This window comes from Rhineura floridana, chromosome 2 (assembly GCF_030035675.1).
Source record: "Rhineura floridana isolate rRhiFlo1 chromosome 2, rRhiFlo1.hap2, whole genome shotgun sequence".
NCBI classification, from domain to species: Eukaryota; Metazoa; Chordata; class Lepidosauria; order Squamata; family Rhineuridae; genus Rhineura; species Rhineura floridana.
Genome location: NC_084481.1, coordinates 219,573,923 through 219,592,773, shown reverse-complemented (window position 1 = coordinate 219,592,773; position 18,851 = coordinate 219,573,923). Strand labels below are relative to the sequence as shown.

Sequence of the window (18,851 nt, the reverse complement as noted above, 5' to 3'; positions counted from 1 at the left end):
TTATGTAGAATTACGGTTTTGTTGTGCATTTTTTATAATACTTGTAATTGTTTTACTTTTCTGTACACTGCTTAGAGATCTTTTTATATATTAAGCGGTATAGAAATAGTCTACATAAATAAATAATAAATAAATCCAAATTCTGTACTTGATTTTGGAGGTCTGTTTCAGGCACAGTTTGTTTTTTCTCACCAAGAATATCATGACTGCAGTTTGAGACTTGATCTTATATCAACAACCCCACCTGTAGGTTCAGGCAATGAGGCCAAAATAGAATTGCCTCACTGCTCAATGTGCAAATTACCTTCTCAAATAAATAATTATAGTTTAGTTGTTTTTCTCATTTCCTGCCCTCTGCCAAAACAAGGGTGCTGTGAACATCCAAACCTGCTGTGGCACCCAACTAGTTGTTGCATGATTTATCAATCGTTAATAAGCAATATAATGTTACTGTAGCCATAGGCCACTGCAGAACCCTTACAAACATACAGAGAGAACAGAATCAAAACATTTACAAAGTACTTTCAAAATAAAGTATGCTGCTTAAAACTTAGTCTAAGATCAATCATTGTATAAATACCAGAGGTGTCAAGAAATTAATGAATTTGTAGTTGATTGATGATCTCTTTTAACCAGTTAACCTATGAATTACTTGGTTAAAGTTAAATTAATTTGCAGCTTTCCAAAATCTCAGTATAGAAGCCTTTTTAGAGATATTGAAGGACACATAGAATAGCTTACAATTTAGATGACAATCCTATGGTTTATTTACCTAGGAGTAAGCCTGAGGGAACTCAGTGGAATTTATTTCTGAGTAAATATGCCTAGGATTGCATTGTCAATAAACATAATCTACCACTCCTTGTTAGAAGGCAAGACAGTGTTAAACTCCATTTGAGCAACAAACCAAAACCAAAAAAGACTTTTTAAAATTGCACAGCATGCTTTTAACTTGCCATGCTACTGATTAAAATTAGCTTCCCACCAATTAATCAACTATATGCTATAGCTCATTAATCTACCAATAAAAGTCCGCAACCCTAATACACACCAATCTGAGCATTCTTCACACAGTCCGCTCAGCACCAATCACAACTGATTTAAAAGTGCGCCTGCTTGTGCAAATTACTCCCTAGCTTTGCTGACTTCCCCAGAGAGAAAATGGCACAATTCAAGGAAATGCTCATTCTTTTATTTATCCTATCCTGTAGTCTCAAGGTGACTTGTAATAATATTTAATATTTTTATTCCTTTGACTTTTATTTCCTCCTTACCCTTCAAACTGATGTCTTCTGCAAACCACCATAAGCAATAGGCAGCAAAAGACAGGGAATAAAGGGACGGCAGGATAGGTACAATCTCTGCCCATGCCATACCCACCTTGGGGGGAAGAGACCATAGCTCAATGGTAGAATATCTGCTTTACATGCAGCAGGTCCCAGGTTTCCATCCCCAGCATCTGCTGCCTGAGGTGGTTGCATCACTCTACCTAATGGCAGGGCTGGCCCTGAGAAGCTGCCTTATATCAGGGCAGGTCATTTATCCAATGTTCAGAATAGCCTCCTCTGACTGCCAGCAGCTCTCCAAGGTCTCAGGCAAGGGAAAGGCCGTAGTTCAGTGGTGGAGCATCTGCCTTGCATGCAGAAGGTCCCAGGTTCAATCCCTGGCATCTCCAGGTAGGGCTGGGAGAGACTCCTGCCTGAAACTCTGGTGAGCTGCTGCCAGTCAGTGTAGACAATACTGAGCTAGATGGACCAATAGGTCTGGCTCAGTATAAGGCACTTTCCGATGATCCTTATGTACCTAAAGATATTTCACATCATCCAGTAACTGCTCTTTTTAACTTGAAACATCAGGGTTTGGATCTAGGACCTTCTGCATGCAAAGGACATACTCAGCTACTGAGGTATGGTCCAGCCCTACCACCAGGATTGCACCCACACCCTTCCCAGCAGGCATTGCAAGCCTCCAGTGAGGCATCATGGTCAGGATAGGTACACAGCTGCTAGCCGCCCAGGCTTGTCCAACACAGGCGTGGGACATTCACTTGCCTGCACAAGGAATAATCCATTAAGAAACAAAATGTTCATAACAATGAAGGCAAGCCAGGGACGCAGTTTAGTTCTCATGCAAGCAAAATTGCGCACACATCCCATCATTAAGACAGTATTTACGTTGTAATTTCCATTTACCGTATAAGCTGTCACCATCAAGGCCAGCTTGAACTGGGTCCTCGAAGAAACCTTTCTGGCTGGCTTCCTTTTGATGTTTATTTCTGTCATTATCTTAGGATCTCATTAGCTTAATCAGCTGCATAAGCCACTGTTAACCTGCTTGCCTTTAATTTACTCGCTGCACTAGGGCAAGTCATTTTAATGGCTGTTGAACATGTGGTGGATCAGGCTCCAGGCGAATTTGTTCCTATAGCCACCTGTCATCTCATATCCTGTCTTGTGTTGTTTGGAGGTCAAAATATATGTTCCAAACGTGCTTTGCTCCAGTTCAACCCCAAACAGCCTGGGGATAAGCCAAGCCTTCACATAAGCAGAATTTGGGATAAAACCAGTTATGTAATTCTCACCTGTGGCTATGTTGCCAAGGGACATGAAGAGAAGCACATGGTGGATCCAGATTATGGCTAGACTGTAGTTGCTAGTTTCAGTCACCTGAAGTTCTTGGATCATCATTTCAGCCTAGCTGGGAGGTGGTGGAGGGGAAGATTTCATAAGATGGGAGCAAAATTCTCAGCAAGGTTTAAAAGCCTGCTTTGGCATATATTCAAGATTACATTGCAAAGAAAGAAAGAAAGAAAGAAAGAAAGAAAGAAAGAAAGAAAGAAAGAAAGAAAGAAAGAAAGAAGCAATGTATTTCAAGAGCATTTGTTGTGGTAATTTTCTTCTTTATACTACATAATAACTATAGCACTGTTAACAACACAGGCCTGCCAATTTTTCTAAGCAAAAGGATTTGTGGCTTTGGCATGCCTACCTGTCTTTTACATAGGCCCATGTAATTGCTTGTAACTATAATCACTCTGCATGTAGAAAGCCAGAAACATGGATGTTTTAGATCAGGGCTTCCCAAACTGTGGTCCGCGAGCTTCATAAAGGTGGTCTGTGGCATGCCCGCATTAAATATTTATATTGATTTTTAATTGCATTTTTATTGTTTCTTTTGTTTCTTATCTTGTATTACAATTTGAATTCTAGGAAATGCAAACTGTCAACACCATAAAATGCAATAATAAGGAAGAAAAGAAGCAATAAAAACACAATTAAAAAAAATCATACAGCATCTAGCACAGCGCATTGCATTTGCTACAGCAGGCCAAACAATCGTTAAGTGATCCGCCAAGACCTTCAGCAATTGTCAAGTGGGTCATGGGTAGGATTGCCATATTGCCCGGATAGCCGGGTTTTACCCGGATTCTATGCATGCCACCCGGCGCCCGGCTAGCCCCTTACATGGCCCGGTTTCTCAACTTTAATTTAAAAAAAAATTAAGTTTCTAGGTGGTCCGGTTCTCGAGATATACATAAAAACGTTAGCCACCCCCCTCGACTGTTAAATCTTTCTTTAAACAGTACTGTACTATAGCACTTTGTAGCTTTCACCCCGCCCGTTCAGCATTGCAGACAATCAGGGATAGTGTTTCAGTTTCATTGACCTGAGGCAGTCTCTAGAAAACAAAATGGTGGTTTCAACCCCCCCCCCCCGTTTATCTGAAAATCTCACAAATTGGGTATGTATATACATTTCAGTTTTTTTTCCTCTTGTGTGCAGGAGTCAGAGCTTGGGCAGTGTTTTGAAAACCTTCCCAACACTTGCTTTTTGTAAAAGCAATGCTAATCCCATATGCCCAAAGTAAATCCCATTTAATTCAATAGGACTTACTTTGAGTAGACATGTTATGAATGTGTTGAAAATCAATGGGACTTTGGAGTGAATGTAAAAAAGAATTATGTTTGTGTTCTAACTCTTTCTGTCTCCAGTCCAATTTTAAAGCAAGTAGGCAGGTCTTACTTAGGTATTACAGTTTTTATTCTGTAGGAAAGTAATACTGATTTTTTTAAAACTAATACTGATTTTTCTGCAATGACCAACTGGTTTGACAATAAACTATTATATGGGCTGTATGTATTTATACATCTGCTGTGTGTGCGTGTGCGTGTATGGAGTCTTTCCAACACCCCTGTGAGGTAGGGTTGGAAACCAATGCAGCTCACAACAAGAAATAAAGCCATTTAAAATCCAATGACCATAAAACAAGTATAAACAGTTGCAAAACAGCGTAAAGTGGCATGATTTGGAATTTTGGGTTGTGTGAATGAAGTTGCTTATCACTTGAGGTTGCAGTTCTGTCCCTGTTTGAGTAAGCCCCAATGAATACGCTGGGACTTGCTTCTGAATAAATAAACTTAGGATTGCACTATAAATATCTTTACAGTTTGTGTAAATAATAAATATATTTGATAGTCATGCTTATATACATATTTCTTCATTTATCATATTTTTGGTTTTTGGTTAGGAATCCTGACTGGTTGTGAGATGCTTAGTTTTTTGCCTTACTCATAGGAATCTTGTTGTGGTTGGTATGGTATTACATTTAGGAAAGTGTTACTGCCTTCTGTGTTTTTTTTTTCCTATTTGCATTTCACTTATCTTTAACCTCACTCCGTTACAGCCATAGAAACAACAGCAGCATATGCAAGATAATTAACTCCCATTAGTGATAAGAACAAGAATTTATAATTATTATTTCAATTAAAACAAGAGGCTTCTCAATACTTTGAAGAGGAACAGATATTTATTTTCTTTCTGAGCCCAGGACTGGGTCTTTCATGATGCCCAGGGAGCAGGAGAGTAGTCGATAAGACAGACATCCTGGCATTGGTAATCTAATTAGCAAGGTATGTGTAGGGTTGCTGCACACTTCCAGGCCCAGTTTCACAGAGCTTGGAAAAGTTACTTTTTTGAACTACAACTCCCATCAGCCCTAGGCAACATGGCCACTGGATTAGGCTGATGGGAGCTGTAGTTCAAAAAAGTAACTTTTCCAAGCTCTGCAGTTTCATTTTGAGTATGGAGGTGGAACCTGTGTAGATGTGGTTGAGAAATTTTGAGTTAAGCAAAGCTCTGCTTTTATAAAACCTAAGAAACATACAGATACTTTGAATGTCTGAGTGCCTGCACCAGTGGAATACTGGAGGAACTTGTAAAACTTGCTGCAACAGTATTTAGAACTGAGCATGTGGTGTGAAAGACTCCTTTTCCTAACATTTTGGCTTGTTTTTCTCCACCCACCACATCTCTGAAATCAGAGCTTGGAAAAGTTACTTTTTTGAACTACAACTCCCATCAGCCCCAGCCAGTGCTGGCTGGGGCTGATGGGAGTTGTAGTTCAAAAAAGTAACTTTTCCAAGCTCTGTCTGAAATATATTGTATATGTTATGGTTAACCGTGCTGCTGCCCTGACTTACTTTATGTTTGTTGCTATTTTGTGTTTTTATTATGTTTTTATATTGATTGTGTATTTTTATTGTTTTTATTATATTTGTAAGCTGTGCTGAGCTCTGTTTTTAACAGCAAAAGGGCAGGATATAAATTCTCTTAATCAATCAATAAATACTCCATAGTGTGGGAAACTAGAGTCTAGGCATTTAAGGCTGAAAATGTTGCTTAAAAAAAAAGATTTCTCACATCTTTCCCCAGTTTTTGGTGGTAATTCCTAGGCACAAAAACAAAACAACTGGACAATCCAAATATTAATATGCAAATATTTGCATAATATGCAAATTAACCTGCCCGGATTTGTGGAACTGGAATATGGCAACCCTAGTCATGGGAGGGGGAAAAGTGTGGGAACCACGGTTTTAGAGAAATTCTCTGCATTGGTGAAGTGGCTTAAGTCACTGATTCCACGTACCCCACGAGCACCTCAGACATCTGGGGACTCTTGTTCTTTAAATGGGGCAATTTCGGGCAGAGCCATCCAACTTGTTGGAGGCCGGCAACAGCAAAGCTGGCGGAGGCTGAGCTGGTGAAAGGGGCTGCCACATCCAGCTGCTGCTTGGCGGCCTCTTGGAGGGGAAGGTGTGACAGAAGGAAAGAAAATACACATTTCCTTCTGCCATCCCTTTTCCCAACGTACCTGCTGCCGCAATGGAGGGCTGCGGGACAGAGATGAATGGGACCTAAATATTGCATAAATCACCCCTGCCTTGGCCCCTTCTCCAACATGCCCCCAGAACACCCCTTTTGCAGGCCTTCTGCCGGTTTCTGCCAGCTCCCCTTAAACCTGGCAGGGCTTCCTCGGCAGACCCCCAGCTTGGCCGGCTGGGCCCCAGCTCCATTGTGGCTGAGCCAGAATGAGGGGCTTCAGTCAGCATAGCCCGGCTGAGCCAGGACCCAGCCACGTCAGCCAGGGGTCCACCATATCATGCTCTAAGCCCTCAAGAGTTGTTGCTGGTATTATTATTACATTTACATCCTACCTTTCCTTCAAAGAGCTCATGAGTTCTGATAGAGGTGTGTACTAGGAGTGGAAGAATATGTCCGTTTTTTCTCCCAGTTTCTCATTTTTCCAAGCTTAAATTCATTTCTCCACATTTTTGCACTAATTTGCAGATTTTAAAAAAAATTCCGAATGAAAGTTCTTCAGCATTTTAGTGTAAATCTCTCCTAGTAAACATATATTTGTATGTCATTTCCCCTAATATACATTTTTGCTAAGCAATTTTCCCAAATATAATGCATTTTTGTATGTTATTTTCACGAATATATTCATTTTTATGCACACTTTCCCTTAATACATGCATTATTACAAACATTGCTTGGTTGGAGAACTGCATTGCAAAATTCAAATAAGTGCAAATTTCAAAGGATGGCTGTGTTTCAGTTCTCATGTTGCTTTGGAAAGTGTAAATTTGCTAAATTGGGCTTTAAATGTGAATTGAATCAAATTTCTCCCCTGTCCCTACTGTACTCTGACTCCAAAGACAAAGGTCACCTCCAAACTGTCATTATTTCACAGGAAGGATTCAACTGCATACCAGAAATTTACATTTGTGCAGTTAAAGTGATCTGGCACAACAAATCAACCATTTAAAAATATATATATTGTTGTGGTTAGGAAAGTGATGGGGAAACACACTAAAAAGTGTGGAATAATGACTGATTTACGGGAAGACATATAACCCCACACACACAAACAAATCAGAATGAATGCTCAGTAAAGAGAGGGCCTCACAGAACGTTTGCACAGGTTTTTGTGCAAGCAAATCAGGATAAATGCTTAATAAATGGGTCTTCTGGAGGATCCCATAAGCAGTTTTCCCCATTTTGCTACTAACAAGTGAGAAGCATATGCACACACACATGCATACCCTGTAGCAGGCTCCAGATTATCATAGAATGTTCTTCCTCTGGAAGCTTGCCAGGCGCCAACTCTTGTCATCTTTTCAGGATCAGGCCAAAACATTTTTATTTTCCCAGGCATTTGGGCAGGATGAATGAGACAGTCTCTCTTTTAGTGTCTGTTTCTAGTGTTTGTTATTGTGTGGAGTGAGGGTGGATATTCTGTGCTTCAGGAGATTCGGGGTGGATACTTTTAGTATATTTGTATTGTTTTTATAGATACTACATTTTGTGTTTTTCCTTTAAATTACTTTGGGACTCTTTTCAACTGTGTGAAGAGATAAGTAAGTTTAATAAACTAAACTAACAACTGAAAGGCAGTTGATGTAATGATGTTGGCTTAGCCTGGGGAGACCCAGGTTGAAATCCCCTCTCAGTCATATAGTCCACTGGGTGACTATGAGCTAGTCACAATCTCTCAACCTATCCTTCCTCATAGGGTTGTTGAGAAGATAAGGAGTGAAAACCACAGCTCTCCCAGAAACTTACCCTGCACACAAAGTTATTAAGTACTCAGTCTTCTCTTTTCAAGGTTAAGCATGCCCAGTTCTTTCAGTCTCTCCTCATAGGGCTTTGTTTCCAGTCCCCTGATCATCCTTGTTGCCCTCCTCTGAACCTGTTCCAGTTTGTCTGCATCCTTCTTGAAGTGCGGAGACCAGAACTGGACACAGTACTCAAGATGAGGCCTAACCAGTGCCGAATAGAGGGGAACTAGCACTTCACTTGATTTGGAAACTACTCCTGTTAATGCAGCCTAAAACAGCATTTGTGGGTTTTTTTGCAGCCACATTGCACTGTTGGCTCATATTCAGCTTGTGATCAACAATTCCAAGATCCTTCTCACATGTCGTATTGCTGAGCCAAGTATCCGCCATCTTATAGCTGCATTTGCTTTCTTTTTCCTAGGTGAAGAACTTTGCACTTATCTCTGTTAAATTTCATTCTGTTGTTTTCAGCCCAATGTTCCAGCCTATCAAGACCCTTTGAATTTTGTTTCTGTCCTCCAGGGTATTAGCTATCCTTCCCAATTTTGTATCACCTGCAAATTTGATAAGCATTCCCTGCACCTCCTCGTCCAAGTCATTAATAAAAATGTTGAAGAGCACTGGGCCCAGGACTGAGCCCTGTGATACCCTGCTCGTTACCTCCCGTTTGAGAAGGAACCATTGATAGGCACTCTTTGAGTACGATTCTGTCGGTAACTGTGGATCCACCTGATAGTTGTTCCATCCAGCCCTCATTTAGCTAGCTTGCTGATCAGAATATCATGGGTCACTTTGTGAAAAGCTTTGCTGAAGTCGAGATATGTCCACAGCATTCCCACAGTCTACCAGGGAGGTTACCCAATCAAAAAATGAGGTAAGATTGGTCTGGAAGGATTTGTTCTTCATAAATCCATGTTGGCTTCTAGTAATCACTGTATGGTTTTCAGGGTGCTTACAGATTGACCACTTTATAATCTGCTCCAGAAATTTTTCAGCGATCAATGCTTAAAATCAATGCTGTTGTTTATTAGCAGAATACCATTGTTGGCTGCAGTTCTTATTAACCGGCCAGATCAATAAATCATCATCTTCCCCACCCCACCCAAAAAGACACTTCATGCTGAGTGAATAATCTTTTTCAGAGATTTTATTGAAGAGTATGGCAAGAATATCATGATTTCCACAGTAATCCCCACCACCACCACGTGTGATGGCATAGAAGCAGAGATGCATAGGTCCTTCCTGAAAAATATCACAACTCTTATAAAAAATGCTTAAGCATTCTGATACCTCCCCCTTGATTTGGGAAAAAATATAATATCAGGTTTCTAATACAGTACACAGAAAATCAGAAGACTGTTTTTAAAAAATCATGTTGCTCTCTGCAGTCCTTCATTTTATTTCAGAAAAACACTAATCCATACTGAAATGTGAAACTTAGGGAGCAAACCAAACCCCAGATCTGCCAGGGTGAGCAGGTTAGGGTCTGTCAGATCCAGGGCTACACTAGCATAAGCCCCTCATCGTGGCCCAGCCAAGGCTGGCATAAGCCCCAAACAGAAGTGTTCAGGGGCGTTGCAGGGGCAAGACGTGGCGGGGGGTGTTTTACGCTGGACCCTAATTTTTTTCAGTTTAGTCACGAGACCTGGCAACCCAGCAGAATTTACACCAGCAAAGAAGGTAATATAAGCCAAACTCCATTTTAAATGCTTGCTTTCCCTCTGCCAGCCTTGGGCTGGCTCAGTCAGCAAGAGCCACACTCCCAAATGGTGTTTGGGTCTGGCATACTTTACGCCGCCGTACATTTTGATGGCTTCCCATAGTTAGGATTGCTCCCTTAATTTCTGTAGTCTGGATTTCTGTTAAAACGCTTCCATCCTGAACCATGTGCTACTGAGCTATGTTGAGGGGTCATCACTCACAGGTAGCACATACTGCTTTGTATGTAAAAGGTCTCAGCTCCAATCACCAGCAGTTCCAGCTAAAATAATAACAGGCAGCAAGACTGGGGAAAATTTCTGCCAGCTATCCTAGAAAGCTACTTCTAATCAAAGCAAACAATGCCACTATTGGACATAAAGGGTTTGAGGTTGGTTGAGCGGTTTGAGAACTGCTACTTGTTCCATCATCACACATTCCTTCGTAAAAACATCATTCAGTTCATTGGGCTAGTATGAACTGAGTTGGAGGCATTGCACCTTTACTTATGAAAGGCAGACAATTTCCTTTCCTAAAAATTAGCTTTTAAAAAAATCAAAGATAAGAAAATAAATCTCTTCACTAAAAACAGTGATCATAAGCTTGCATTCTTCACTAGCTCTCTACGTTGCTTTGCATTAGCATGCTCCTTTCCGCCCTCTTGCCTCAGGGGAACTCCAAGTATCTAAAGAAAATCAGGAAACATATATTAGATCAGTAGATAGGTAGATAGATCATTGTGTGAGCACAACATTTCTTTCCATTAACAATAGCCCATTGCACTCTAATGTTGTACACTATTAAGAACTTCTCAAATTTTATATGTGGTCCTCCACTGCATTTGCAGTTCTTCCTGATTTTATTTCACATGCACGAGAACACAGGAACATAAGAAGAGCCCTGCTGGATCAGGCCAGTGGCCCATCTAGTCCAGCATCCTGTTCTCAAAGTGTCCAACCAGATGCCTATGGGAAGCCTCAAAGCACAAGAGCACGCTCCCCTCCTGCGGTTTCCAGCAACTGGTATACAGCAGCATGCTGCCTCCAGCCATGGAATTAGAGCAGAGCCATCATGGCAAGGAGCCATTGATAGCCTTTTCCTCCATGAATATATCTAAACCTCTTTTAAAGCCATCCAAGACGGTGGCTTTTATGGAAGTGAATTCCATAGTTTGTGAGCTGCCACTCTATGAAGGAGTATTTTCTTTTGTCTGTCCTGAATCTTCCAGCATTTAGCTTCATTGGATGTCCTTGAGTTCTAGTGTTATGTGAGAAGGAGAAAAACTTTTCTCTGTTCACTTTCTCCATGAAATGCACAATTTAATACACTTCTATCATGTCACTTCTGACTAGGGGATGGGATCCGTGGCTGGTGCTGGTTTGAAAGCATTCCATTGATCTAACAGGCTGGCATTGATTCGAGTTCATTCTGTATCCACTAGCCACTGCTTTTACTGATCTGTGGGGTTTTTTGCTTAGAAAAAATATCAATATTAATGCCGCTGTTTTGAAGGACATGTCGATATTTTAAAAGGAAATATCGATATCATTCTTACAATCTATGTTTTAAAGGTGGATTTTTTTAAAGTCCATTTTCAGAAATAGCTGCAAAAATTTGATACATTAAAATCCAATCCTCAGCAATTGAGAATAAGCATTTTAATGGAAAATTCAGTACCAAATCTGAATTGTATGGAATTCTAGCATGTCCCTACCTCTGACTTGCCGTTTCTCTAAACTAAAAAGCCTCAAATGCTGCAGCCTTTCCTCATAGGGGAGTTGTTCCATCCCCTTGATCATCTTGGTTGTCCTTTTTTGAACCTTTTTCAGCTCTACAATATCCTTTTTGAGGTGAGGTGACCAAAATCTACATAGTATTCCAAATGCAGATGCACCATATATTTGTGTAACGACATTATGATAAGCATATTTGATAAGTGTACTCTGCACCTCCTCATCAGTTAGTGTGTGTGTGCATATATATGTGTGTATGTTTTTAAAAACACAACTATTAATCTGACATACAAGTAGACTGCAATTCAGATATGTGGGTGGGTAGTGGGAGGGAGGTTGGGCTGAGATCAAGAGAAATCCACTGCAAAAACTGAGCTGACAATTTGTTTCTACAGCGGACAGCGAATAGAATTGTGGCATCATTTTATATAGCACCTTCATATGTTACACCACATAAATATACAAGCAAGAACGATTGTCGATACAATCTCGCATACTGTTTAATATGCAGAAATAATCATTTCAACATGCCTGTGAAGCAATGAGAAACTTGTTTCACAGTATGGAGCCATGCTTCAGATAACTTGAAACAGCACCTGAAATTTCAAGGGAGATTGCACAGCCTTCCTTGTGAAATGGCTACACAGAACAGTTTCATACACTTCACAGCAGAAAACCCAATTTGCCTCAAAGTGTACACTCAGGAGGCAGTCTCAGCCAATCAGGTTCCATGGCAAGCTTACCAACATACTTGTGATTCCAAACAACTGCTTCTCTCATTTGCACATTTCATTTTCAGATGTATGCATATAAAAAACTCTTAGGTGTACATGTGGCCCTCACAGGCTGCCGTACACAAAGACTGCCTTCCCAAACAGATAGCCGGTGCTGTTAGTATTGATGGCACTGATCTCCTGTTTAGAAGCACCAGTTTTGGGGATGAAACAATTCAAAATTGTCTGCATCAGCCAACTGCTTAGTGAGCATGCAGGAGGCCTTACTCAGCAAGGGGCAATCTACATACTTTCCTGGGTGTTGAAAGAGGGATGGGGGCTTTTACCTTGCACAACTCAGTTTTCTGGGTTAAAAAGCTGATCTGCACACAGAAATCGTCTTGGGCTTGGCTTCTAGAATTAGGAGAAATTTGTCACTGAGCAGGAAACAGCCTTGAAAAAGGGGGTGATTATTCTTGCAAGAAATTGATCTTTTAGAATCATAGAATCATACAGTTGGAAGGGGCCTACAAGGCCATCAAGTCCAACCCCCTGCTCAATGAAGGAATCCAAATCAAAGCATTCCCGACAGATGGCTGTCCAGCTGCCTCTTGAACGCCTCCAGTGTCGGAGAGCCCACTACCTCTCTACGTAATTGGTTCCATTATCGTATGGCTCTAACAGTTAGGAAGTTTTTCCTGATGTCAGCCCCTATTCCCTGGAACTCCCTGCCTACTTATATCAGGCAGGCAACTTTGTTGTACTGTTTTTGGTGCCTGAGAAATCGTTTTTCTTTAAGCAAGCCTATGCAGACATGTAATTTTATTATGTACATTTGTTTTTAAAATCTGTTGATGTTATCTATATTTTGGTAATTGTCTTATGTCTACTGTTTTAATTGCTATATTTAATGAATGTTTTATACCATTTTGTGTAAGCTGTTTAGAAATCTTGTTGATTACGTAGTAGACATATCTTGCTAAATAAGTCAATAAATATACTACCCCACATTTAAGAAGTAAGTGGTTTACAACATCAATATAAAACAATATTGCAATACAATTACACAATGCAGTAATCAGAACTGTCAAACTGGGCATCAGTAGCCAGCAAATCCAAAGAAGGAAGACAGGAGAGTAGTCTGTGCTTATAGACATGTCTGCCTTTTGAGGTTGCTTTGAAATTTCACCACCACCACATATCCTGGTTTCAGAAAGAGCTTCCTAAGCAGTATGGAAGAGCAGCCTTTAAACAAAGGTAAAAAGTCCACACAGCTACAGCAGTTGTGGGGAACCTTTGGCTCTCCAGATGTTGCTAAACTACAAGTCCTATAATCCCTGGCTATTAGCCATGCTTGCCAGGGCTGATGGGAGCTGGAATTCAACTGGACAACCACCTGTCAGGCATGCTTTAATTTGGATACCTGCACTGAGCAGGGGGTTGGACTTGATGGCCTTATAAGCCCCTTCCAACTCTATGATTCTATGATCTAGAAGGTCAACGGCTCCCCACACCTGGCCTACAGCCCATCTTCAAGCCCTGGCCCGTGGAAAAGGGGTTCTCCAGTTGTGATTGTTCTAAAAACAGAGGAAGACCTGACAGCAGAAAGCAAGCAGGGCACACCCACCTGACCACGTTCCTTTCCCAACCCCCAAAACCATGGCTCTTGTTTCCTTCTTGCCCTCCTCTCGCCTTGCCAATAATGTCCTAAGAAAATTGCAGTTTTGCAGTTAGAATAAATTATGTAAAGAAAGTCAATAAATTCTCCAAGATCTGCATAATCAGATTCTTTTTGTTATCTAGTTTTGGCCATCTGGATTATTGGAACTTAGGCCTGTCACCTGACAACTGATGGTGGAATTGGGGGCTCAGTATTCCTTGATGCCTGGAAATGTCTCTCTAGCATTTTGGAGTCTCTTTCAACCTTCAGTTAGTGAGAAGGGCACAGAAGCAGCTGTTGTAGTTTGATTTTGCAGTGGAGGGGGGAGAGAGCACACATTTGGGCATTGGCTAAAAACTGGAAGCAACCTTGGAGGTCTGTGGTGGTATCGTTGCAGAATTAGCAACTCAGCTGCCTGTTTTGGGGTGTGTTCACATCCTATACTCTGCTTGTATATTTTTAAATAAATGGAGATTATAAAGGTATCACGAGTCTGTAGTGCCTGATGTCACTACAAGGAAACAGAAATTATATTTAATGCTACCAGTGACATTTTGTGGGGAGGAACTGTGGGTGCAATTTCTATTTCATTTATTTGTTTAACTGTTAATGATGTTTATATGTGGGTTTTTTAATTGCATTTCATATCTGATCTTTAGTTGTAATGTTTTTTTTAATGTTTAAGAGACTATCTTGTTTTTCTGTTAATTATACCGCTGTAAATGTGGATCATGACTGTACTTGTATCTGATTCTCATAAAACCGCTTATAGTTTTATGACAGTGCAACAGTATATAAATTTTGTTAAGTAAATTTTGTTAAGTAAGTACAATAAACATTTGTAGTGTTTGATGTTTTGTAATGTTCTGTCTAATTATTTCAGACAGTCTGTAAGCCACTTGCCAGAAATTCCTTTGGACGTGAAGCGGTACAGAAATGATGTAATAAATTAAATAAATGAAGAATGAATGCTTATAACAGATCAGAAGATCCTTCTACTCTGGGAAGTGGGATTAGAAGGCACCCTTTGCTTTCATCGTTTGTTTCTGTGTCAATTTATTTATTTAAAAGCATTTATACACCACTCGATATTCAAAAAAGTCTTTCAGCAGTAATTTGGGCTGAGTCTCAGTCCCGTTAACGGTGATGACACTTTAAGTATCTTTAGAACAGCAAGCCTGATCTGGAAGCACAAGTGCAGTCCAAACATATCTTCCCTCTCCATTGCCCAACTCGGCTGCCTCCATTATGTCACCAAGAAACCTCTCCCCAATCACTGGACCAGTGTGACACTTTAAAAAAAAGTTTGCTTTTTAAGTTGAGATGACAACCAATTCCAGAAGGGTATTTGTGTTTATCTGTTGCAGCAAAAGCATCTTAGCAAATTTATTATAGTGCAAGCTTTCACTTCATCATGTGCATGAAGACAATGAACAGATAAACATATGAATGTTTACTCAGACTTTTTGGAAATGAAAAAGGGGAGCCTGAACCACAGGGAAAGGGCAAAACTGACAACTGAGTGAATATTCAATTTTTTGATATGTGGATCTGTAGTTTTAGTTATGAAGCCAGTCTTGCACATCAACTAAAGCACTTAACTGTGGGCTATGGTATGTCTGTCTTCATCTAAACTGTTTCTGAGGTGTAGGCCCCATTCGTTCTGCAGGTTCAAGTGCCTTGGGAGTCATGTTTCCTAACCCCATCCTCAAACCATCCTTCAGAACAAGTTGCCTTATACTGAATCAGACCAAGCCTTCGTTCTGATGTGGTGAGGGAGGCAAGCTAAATAACATGTTAGGAACATAGGAAGTTGCCTTACAGCGAGTCAGACCATTGATCGAGCTTAATATTGTCTACACTGACTGGAAGTAGCTCTCCAGACTTTCAGGCATGGTACTCTCCCAGCCCCACCTGGAGTTGTTGGGGATTGAACCTGGGACCTTGACCACTGAGCTATGGTCTTTCTACCTTATTCAGCATGGGTGAATAAAACAAGATGCTGACATGCTGAAGGTACATGCAGAAGCCAGTGACAAAACTTTGAACTGGAACCAGAGGACCATGGTCCAGATTCAGCCCATTTTCCAAATCAGTCTTTCCACATGGGACAAATGATGCACATACACACCGTCAAAAGCTGGTTGTTGGCTTTTTTGAGAAGCATAAGTCTTACTTACCAAATTAGGTCGTCAACTGACTGAAAAACTCTTTGACTTCCACGTGCCCTGCAGCCTCAGCCTACAAGAAAAGATTGCAATAGTAAGCACCATTACACAATCTGCAAATGGATGCTTGTATACAAGCACACATACATAAGTGTATGTATCTGATCATGTCATTCTCGTATGCACCATTTGTATGCTTCAGACTTCAACAAAAGGCTCTGCTTCAGATCTTTTTAACACCTGAGGCCAGGCTACTATCAGTGGCAAATTTAAGAAAAAGCCAAGTAAGCCATGGCTTAGGGCCTCACATTTTGAGGGGCCTTTAAATACGTTGGAGATGACTAAGAAGTGTTATTATAATTCAAACTGATTTGGCTTAAATAAACTTTCACATTAATCCACCACCAAAATTCAGAACCCCGACCTCCCCATCCCAGTCCTATCAGCTTCCCTTCTAGGGTTGCTGGACTACTTGCATCATCCACAGGTTGCCCAGCTTCACCTCAGACCTCAACAGAAGACAATGGGAGCTAGCCTACCAACACATTCTAAAGTCCTGATCCACACCAGGCGTTGTTTCTGCTAATCCCCTTCTTGCCACTTTCCCGAAACTTTTTTCTCTTTATTTTTTATGGTATGGGGCCTCTGAACCTTGACTTGGCTTAGGCCCTCAGCATGCCTTAATCTAGCTCTGGTTAGTATCTATTAAGAGGGCTGTTTCTGTGGTGACAACTTCCTTATGGAACAGCCTCCCAAGAAAGGTTCAACAGGCCTGGCCAACTGGGAACCTTACAAAAGCAATGGAAATGTTTTCATTCCACCAGATTCACGTGGATAGGATGGGTGTTTTTTCCCCAGAGTCAAAGATGACTCGAAACAGAGATTAGTGGTTTGGAAGAAGGATCACTAGAAATCGTTCTCTCTTTTCTGCAGCTAGAAACTGAGTGGTGTTTTTTTATTATTTTTTCCTACCTTCCTTGTTTTCCATTAACTTTTATGGTTGTTTCTCCATTAAGAGATTTTATGTATATTTTATTACATACTCTGTTAGTTTTAAATGGTGGACTAGAGGGTCCTTTGAGCTGAATTGGCAAGATACAAATTCAAAAACAGATAGATTAAATAAATAACTATACTGTATCACATTCATACGCTCAATTAAGATTTTTAATTCCATTAATTCTATTTAGGCTATGGCTAGACAGCAGCTTTCTCTTTACTGTCTGTGTGATTTAGCACCAATCTAGAAGTATTGGAAACAGAGCCCTTTCCAATGCACATACAAATTGTACAGATATTTGCACAAAATCCTCAAGCAGTCACCCATTTGGACACTGTCTTGCTGGTCCTCTAGGGCCTGCCATTTGGAAAGGTCAGCTTTGGGACTGCGACAGCCCCTTGAGACTCATGAGGGACAAGTATGTAGGATACACACGTAGAAGAGCGTCTGTCTACATTCTAGACCAGTGCTTGGAAAGTTCATTTTTAAAAGGAATTAGTTTCACCCCCTCCAAAAAGGAATTAGTTCCCGTTTAAGTTCACCCTCTCCAAAAAATGATCAATTCCATTCCAGTTTAATTTACAATTCACTCTTGTGGTCCTTGGCATTTCCACCCCAGCCTTTAGAATTTTACAAGCTGCTCTGCTGAACTATAAAATATACTTAAGAAAACATCAAAACACACGCACAGTGTAAGGTGAACAATTGTTTTATTTTCCCCAACAATTATTATCTTTAAGCTTAAACAGCAGCAGCAGCACTTTTCAGATAGGGAAAGATGGTAAATGCAATAGCTACAACCAAGCACAGACTGAAGTGTGATGAAACCTGTCTGTGTGTGTGTATTTGAATTAAAATTAAAATTGAACTGAACTGAAAATTGGCCCAAGCTCCACTGCAAAAGGAACTTAATTCATGTTCAGGTCACCTAGAAATGATAGGAACTTCTTTCAGGTATAATTCAGAGGGTTTTTTTTAATTAATTCAGTGAATCAGTTAAATCTGAATTAGTACATTGCAAGCACTGCTGTTGGTCAGCATACCCCATTCCTGGTGCTCTCCAAGTGCTTTGAACTACAACTGTCTTCAGCCATGGGGGTTGTTGTCCAAAGCCTCTGGAGGACACCAAGTTGGGGAAGGCTGCTCTAGGCCTTCTAGAAACTTCTGCCATTGCAGCTCCACTATACCCTGTAAAAAGCCATTCCAGAAACCTCAAAAGTGGTATTTGATGCAACAAGAGCATAGGGCTTGTTGGGGATATGCCCTAGTCCATAAGTGTTATTTGAATTTAACACATTCATTGAACAGGAGGTCCATCTGACATATTACATTAATCTCAGACTTACCACTTTAAATGGAGTGTTCCCATCATAACCAGGTTGGTTCAGATCCACACCAGCCAGATGCCAGGCCCGCAGTCCATCAACATCTCCATTAAAAGCAAGACTGGGGATTAAAAAAAGAATATGTTGGGTCAAGCATCCGTTCTGTGTTCAAAGCAGCAGAAGTTGCTTTATAAATTTAAAGCACATCCAAAGTTATGTTGCTGTCAAGGTATTCAAACCAAACAGCCTATGAAGGAGTGGGGCTTTCTAACAAAAACTTTTACCTGCATAATGAACATACACCACTTCTTTTTTTTATTAAATACCTTTAGACATGCACACATACACGAACCACTTCCATTCCTTAAAATAAGTGGTCACAGTTTGCTTCCAAGGAGCCCTGAGAGTTGTAGTTCTGCAAAAGATCCTTAGTGATCTCAAACAACTCCTTCAAAGGTGGTGTATCATCAAAGGAACAAAATAAATATCCCCTCCTAAATTTTTCCCACACATTCAGACTCCTGAATGAGAGAGAGGAAGAAGTGGTATCGGGTATTTTATGAATTTGTTAATGGTCTAATGTATTTATGTTTTATGTTTTTCAATGCGTTATAAGCTTGAATCTTCCAACATTCAGCTTCTTTGAATGTCCAC

General features: G+C 40.5%; 1 protein-coding gene across 3 annotated transcripts in view; it reads right to left on the bottom strand.

Annotated features, from left to right (window-relative positions):
- Positions 1–9,029: 9,029 nt before the first annotated feature.
- Positions 9,030–18,851, bottom strand: part of LOC133377719 (60 kDa lysophospholipase-like) — a 107,653-nt gene continuing 97,831 nt past the window's right edge. For all 3 annotated transcript variants that reach the window (XM_061612284.1, XM_061612285.1, XM_061612283.1), the window contains 3 exons: positions 18,219–18,318; positions 15,885–15,945; positions 9,030–10,283 (listed from right to left, as the gene is read on the bottom strand). In XM_061612284.1, coding sequence (XP_061468268.1) covers positions 15,889–15,945; positions 18,219–18,318 — 157 coding nt within the window. In that variant the 3' untranslated portion in view covers positions 9,030–10,283; positions 15,885–15,888. The remainder of the gene's footprint in view (positions 10,284–15,884; positions 15,946–18,218; positions 18,319–18,851) is intronic.